The 6,855-nt window shown below is 37.3% G+C and overlaps 1 protein-coding gene across 1 annotated transcript in view; it reads left to right on the plus strand.

Annotated features, from left to right (window-relative positions):
* bsg (basigin) overlaps positions 1-4,982 on the plus strand; it is a 42,331-nt gene extending 37,349 nt beyond the window's left edge. Inside the window, exons 6-8 of the mRNA XM_041204002.1 lie at positions 437-461; positions 566-649; positions 3,116-4,982. Of these exons, the coding sequence (XP_041059936.1) occupies positions 437-461; positions 566-626 (86 nt within the window). The 3' untranslated portion in view covers positions 627-649; positions 3,116-4,982. The remainder of the gene's footprint in view (positions 1-436; positions 462-565; positions 650-3,115) is intronic.
* Positions 4,983-6,855: the final 1,873 nt, after the last annotated feature.

The following is a 6,855-nucleotide window of genomic DNA, read 5'->3' on the forward strand; positions in this document are numbered from 1 at the left end:
CTTGAAACAATTTTAAAAAAAAAAACTTCTGCACAGTCATTCCTAGGAAACCTGGCAAAACAAATGGTTTACATATCAGGTTTCAATGTTGTGGTGTATCTCAATATGTGATATGCCACAGTGTAATGACATTGGGCTTTTATTGCGATCGTGGTTAGCAAATTATTCTGTAGTTGTAACACCAGAAAACTGGTTGTGATGACCTGCCACTTCGTGGTGTTAAGGTACTTTTATCTTGGCACTAAAATCTGTAACTTTTCATGGAGGCACTAAAATCTATAACTTATTACAGAATAACATTTGTTACAAAGGTGAACTAAAGGTTTATGCCTTTTATTTTAAGAGGTTGACAAAATGAAATGTCACCTATAAATTCATGAAATATTTTTAATGTACCTTGACATTGTCTGCTTTTTTGTGTTTGCATGGTAATCAGATGATGAACAAGGATCTGCACCCTTGTAAGTTTACCCAAACAATTTCATATTTAAACATTAATTTGTATATTAGCCATTGCAAGCAGCCTGAGTTTCTGAATTTTAACAATTTTATCCCTTCTCCATAGGAAAAGCAATGCATCCATGAATCATAAGGATAAAAATGTCAGACAGCGAAACTCCAACTGATTCAATTTTATCCTTCAGGAAAGGTCAGTAGATATTTTAATTACATGCTTAAATTTTTGCTTAAGAGTTTTGAAATATTTCCTGTTTCACAAAGTTCCTGTTGCTAAATCATTCTCACCATTGCCTTAATTTGCATGGTAATTGTTAACTCTTGATTCTATCATAAAATACCATTGCAGAATTGAAGCTATCGCCTTTTTTTGTTTTAAACATTTTTTCAACTAAACAAAATAAGTGACTCATTCCTCAGGGCAATACCTTGATCAAGCTGCCTGGTTGAAATTTCAAACAATGTTTGGCAGTTAACTGTCAATCACCATCAATTGGAGTATTCTCCATGGCAAGGCCTCTACCAATCAGAGTCCACTTGCCAACCAGTTAGCACTTCCTTCTCATATAGTATAAATTGTTGTTTACCCCTTATATTGGCATTCGTGTGAAGTGTTCTGATGAGTGCAAGATGAAAATCTTTGACATGTCTCTTTTTTCAGCAATACTTAAACATTTTTGCTACATGGATGTCAGGCATAAAAATGTAGATTAGCACTTACTGATCTAAACTGGTATTTGGTGAAATCGTTTAAGGGAACACCACCATATAAATAGAAAAAGGGAAGACTTGGCATTTATATAGTGCCTTACATGAACGCAGGAAGTCTGAAAGCATTTTACAGCCAAGAGTAGTCACCATTTTCAAGAAATGTGGCAGTAATTTGCACATGGCCAGCAATGTAATAATAACCAGATAATCTATATTAGTGATGTTGATTGAGGAATAAACATTGGCTAGGATGACAGGGTTAACTCTCCTTCTCCTCAGAATAGTGTCATGGGACATTTTGTGTCCATTTGAGAGCAGACAGAGCCTCAGTTTAATATCTCACCCGAAAATAAAACTGCATGGTGTCATGTCGGAATTTGTTGACTATTTTACCTCCTTGCTCCATTAGCCAACCGCTTCACATGCATAGTTAACAAATCACCCCTTTACAATGACAGCTAAATAAACCAGTAATACAAATTAAAAATCATGAATCTGGCCCCAATTTGTTGCGTATATGCCTTGCTGCCATTTTTACAGTCAAGTGATTACATTTCAAAAAATAATCATTGACTGTGTAGAGCTTGGGACATCCTAAGGTCATGTAAGGTATTATATGAATGCAAGCCTTTCATGACCGGCATCGGGAGGGCTTTTTTTGTAACCTTTTTATTGCTTTTTCCATTTGCTGTGTTGATAAAATTCCCATGGACTGTAGCTGGAGCTGAAGAGTCTGTAAACTTAAATGTAAAGAGACCTTTTTTAACTCAACACTACGTTATGAAAGTTCCATGATATAGCACTTCATTGAGTCAATGCTGCATATTATAAAGTTATCATATTGTGTTTTTTTTTAGTAACCATGACACAATGGGCAGAAATTTCCTCCCGTTGGGGGGGTGGGGGTTGTGCGGGGGTGAGCACAAACCCGATCAGTGCCATTTTACATGGGCGGGCCAATTAAGGCCTGCCCCGTGTGCGAAAGCGCTGAGCGCTCCCTGTGTGAGGGGGGAGGATTCCCTGAGTCGGGGTCTGCACTTCCTCACATGCACACAAAAGGACGCAGGATTCTGCCTAAGGGACAAAGCTGCCTCAGGGAGATTAAGTTCGGAATGAAAGTTTTTATCAAAGACAGAGAAAAATTATTTAGACATGTCCCCTCGTGACAGCATCACATGAGCTGGGACACGCTTGTCAAATGTCTGAAAATTTTTAATTTAATTATTACACCCTTTATGAAACCTCATCCCACCCTTGGATAAGGTTTCATGATAAATGAGAAGGCTGCCGGAGCTCTTCGCCTGCCCCCCCCCCCCAACCTTAAGTTAGGACGGGCAGCATTCTTATCTACTTTAATTAATTTCTTAATGGCTTTAATGGGCCCTTGACAGTTCGGCGGGCGTGCAACCGAACTGAAAATCTAACTGACGCACAGTGATGTCGGGACGCCCCACCCCCCAACGTCGGTGAGCGAGCCCCACCCCTGCTTGCTGACCCAAAAATTTATATTTATATTTATATTTATATTTATATATTTATATTGAGCTGCTGGGTGCCAAGATCAAATTTTGTTCATTTTTGTAAATAAAATACATAAACCACTTGGGCTGGTTGCTCAAAGCACGAGTGAGAATCTCAAATGAGGTAAGAGCAAGATTTTATCCTGTTGAACATTATATATAGGCCTGCAGTTTCCGTGATAAGTTATGCCATCACAAGTTATCATCCACCTTTAATTCCACTTTTCTTCAGGTGAATTCCAGTTTAATACAGAAACCAAAGAGCAGAAATTGGTTTTCTGTAGCCCCAAAAATCTGAGCAACAGTGACCTGACCTGCTGATATTTCTAGCACTTTGTTTTAATACTGGCATCTGCAGTATTTTGTTAATGATGAAAGCAGTTTAGTCAAGATAACTAAAAAAACTGAAACGTCTTTTGTTCCCCCAGGAGGAGGCCTATACAAGTTTAAGCAAGAATGGACTGATTTTGTAGTTGGTATGGACAATGCCATCTTCAACACAATTAAAGTATTTGATCTATTCAGATCCTAAAGCATTCAGATCTCTACAGAAAAAGATAAAACTTAATAATTTAACTGCTGGTGCCTTTCAACCCACTGTATAATGCCATTGGTACTAGCAGTCAATTGGTTAAAGAGACCGTATATATATATTTTCTAGGCCTATCTCACCTGTATAAACTGGACTAAAATGCTCCTGGTAAAGATTTTCTTTTTCTTAGTTAGACTGAAATCAATTTGTGTTCTATTACGTATAAATGATAGCTAATATGTCATTCTGTTATAAACTACAGATTATCATAATTATTTTCACACGGCTGGAATTTGTGAATGCAAATGCTTCATCCTCCAATTTCTCAGATGTAGACCAATGGGTGTGCTGTCTCAGTTCTGCATGTTTAGAGTGGCATTGGCTTCTGCAGTACGTAGTATGATGCTGGTGAATCGCTGTAATGTATTCAAGTTGTTCCCACCATTATACTGATACATTACTAAGAAAATGTTACTTTGGTATTTAAATGCAGTGATTGCAGGAGTCTTCCATTACCATTCAAAATGACCGGGTAACACTCTAGTCCACAACTTTATCTTTACATTTGATAGAGAAACAAGATGAGGAGTATTATTTCCCTCTGCCGGGAAACTGGGCAGAATGGAAGTTAAAGTTTTAAGCCCCACTGCCACTGGTTTTGTGGTCAGCTGAGGAGATTGCTTGAATTGGGCAGATGCCTTGTGAATATGCATAAAACAAGGCCCTTTTGTGTAAATAGAGCTCAAATGCCATTGACATTGGTTGCTCAGAAAAATCCCTCAGCCAAGAACTTAAGGCTGTCAAAGGTGAAAAATGTACTTTTCTAGGACCAGAACATGCAAGATTGTTCCTCCAGGCCCCATTATAAGCTGGACTTCTGCCACCTTGGACTTGAACCACAGCCTTCCAGGTGTGCCTTGCCCGAATCTAGCAATCTATATTGGATCACCTGTTTTGTGGTCACTTTGCAGCTCTCTGGTTTCCTGTTGAGAAATCACTCAGTAATGGAGGCTCTAAAATGTTAAACATACTTGAGTTATTTGCAAATGCTTTTCATCTTTGAGCTTAAAATTATTGTCATCTGCCCCTCCTTGTATTACTGGTAAGATTGTGTATAGTCTGTTATCTTAAGAGTAAACTATTTTATTGTCTTATAAACTGCAATCCCCAGTAGACTGCAGCTGAATATATTTATGGCAGAGTGTGTTGCTACCGTTCTGTTAGTGGTAATATTGATGGAGCTTGGATTGGCAATATTTTTGTTGTCCTTTTGTCCAGGAAAGAAAAGGCCCAATTAATATGGTGGTCATTTTATTGCTTATGGTTTCCACCTTTTTAACCTTCAAAACGTGTTCCTCTGAAGGGTCAACTTTGATCGGTGTTTGAAATAATTTTGCTCTAGCGACATTGTTAATTTTGTGTTTCGTAATTGATTTTCTTTAAATTTGATAGGCACAATATGATCATTGTCAGTTATACTTGTATTGAAATCCTCGAGTGAGAAACCTTTAGAAATTTATCTGATTTGATTTGAATTGAACCATTTTGTAAAGATGGGGGTTAGTTTATAGCATTGAATCATCACACTGTACTAATGTTTGGTCGTGTTAAGTGTAATGCACTAACTTGTTTGTGCTCTGTACTGCTGAAGTATAATAATTCTTTACAATGAAACTTGATAACTTTTTCATGTTGCCACACCGCCTCACCAATATGCGATACCGATGTCAGAATTCACATCAATAAAAATTCTTTTGATTTTATCAATTTAATCTGTAATTTTTTTTTCAATTTCATAGAACACCCTTTTTCCCAATTCAGATGAAGCGAATAGTAACGTGGTAGTTGAGATCTTATTAAAAATGCATAAATATGTGACCTGGATAACTCTGGGTTGGCCACATTGCCATGCCATTTCTGGGACTTGGATTTGAATCTCTCCTGCATTATTAACATGTTCCTGTTAATAATAGCCTCTGTTTCATTATCTGCATAAACAATGTGCCATAATGCTATGTCGATTAATTGGTTGATTTACTAAATTATGCAGCTTGTTATTAGTAGCTGAGTTCAGTGTTCAGAGCTGTACAATGTTATGACCACAGCAGATGTTAACTGCTGAGCAAACCAAGTCCCAAAGGGAAACTTGGCTTGTGGGCCGTACCCTTTTTTTTGTACTCTGAAAATTAGAAGAAAAAGTACTGAGCTCAACAGCAAGAAGCCCAGTAACACTTTTGGGATTTTAAAAATCAAAAGTAAAAGCTTTATTAATAAAAAGAAAAGAGAATTTAAGCACACAAGATTAGTTAAAATCAGTCTTATAAAACATTCCCCAAAAAGACTTCCTACTTGGTCAGATCCACAAATAAACACTTACCAGGCAACAGTCCCTTACATATGTTTAACTATAAAAATCCAGTAATATTATCCAAGGCAAACTGCTGTAGCCTTAATAAAGGCATACCACATGACCTCTTAAACTCTCTTCCACTCTGCTGTGGAAATCCAAGACTTCAGAACAAGACTGCTTTTTGCAGTCCAAGACTTTTCTGGTTCGACTGGATGGCTGATTCAAACCGCATCTTCTCTCAGCCTAGAGCTGTTTCCAGGGATCTTCCTCAAACAGCCAACACCTGAGCTCTCCACAGTAACTCAAATACCCTTTACCCCTTTCATTTCAGGTTCCATTGTTCTCACACCTCCTTGAAACTCAAATCCTTACAAATATAAAATCTTCCATGTTTCTATTTTGTCTCTACTTTCAGGTCAAAAAAATGTAATATACCCCCTTCTGTTACCCATAGAACTGTAAAATGCAGAAATGTTTCTTGGTACCTCTGGCTTCCTTTTGATATTTGAACAAACTCTCAACTCATCTAAAAAATGCTAATGTTAGATACAACCTATTTACTTGTATCTCAAACCCCTTATAATATTTCATTACAAATGCACAAACCTAACGCCCCAATCCTTTCATGTCTTAAACCTCCCAGGCAACCTAGTAATCTTTCCCCAGCTTAATTAAATCATTTACACACAGACTTCTTCACCGGATACCACAATATTCTCCAAAAATATTTTTTTTTAAAATCCATTCTCACATAAGAAACTGAAGCTCAGCTAAGATTTTCTGATCTGCCTACTTGATCATAGTTTTGGTTTCTGAAGACTGGGAGAAGCCCATGTCTGAAACTAGCAACCACGGTCAGTGCTAAACAATCACTTCACTGAGTGCAGCATTGCTTTCTCAGCATCTCAAAGGTTATCTTCAAAAGTACTGACACCTGAGTGTGAGTGTGTTAACAACTTATAACGTGGACAACTAATCTGTCGAGCTATGGAAAATTTCCTCAGAACTATACTTAACATTACTTCTTTCATCACAAGCCTGAACCTCATTAAGAATGCAGCAGTCTATTTTACAAATGATGTGCAAGGTGAAGTGAATGAAGAGGAAAATTTAATTCATCTGTTGGACGTAATCTTCATTCTCTGGTATCCAATTTTTGTCTCTTTACCTTTTGGACCAGAGTACTGTTTCATTTTAGATACAAGTAAACCTTTTTGTGCTGTTTAGTCCTTTGTTACATTTCTTCTCCTATTTGTATTTATTAATTGTTGATGCATCCATTTCCA

Source organism: Carcharodon carcharias, chromosome 14, assembly GCF_017639515.1.
Source record: "Carcharodon carcharias isolate sCarCar2 chromosome 14, sCarCar2.pri, whole genome shotgun sequence".
NCBI lineage: Eukaryota > Metazoa > Chordata > Chondrichthyes > Lamniformes > Lamnidae > Carcharodon > Carcharodon carcharias.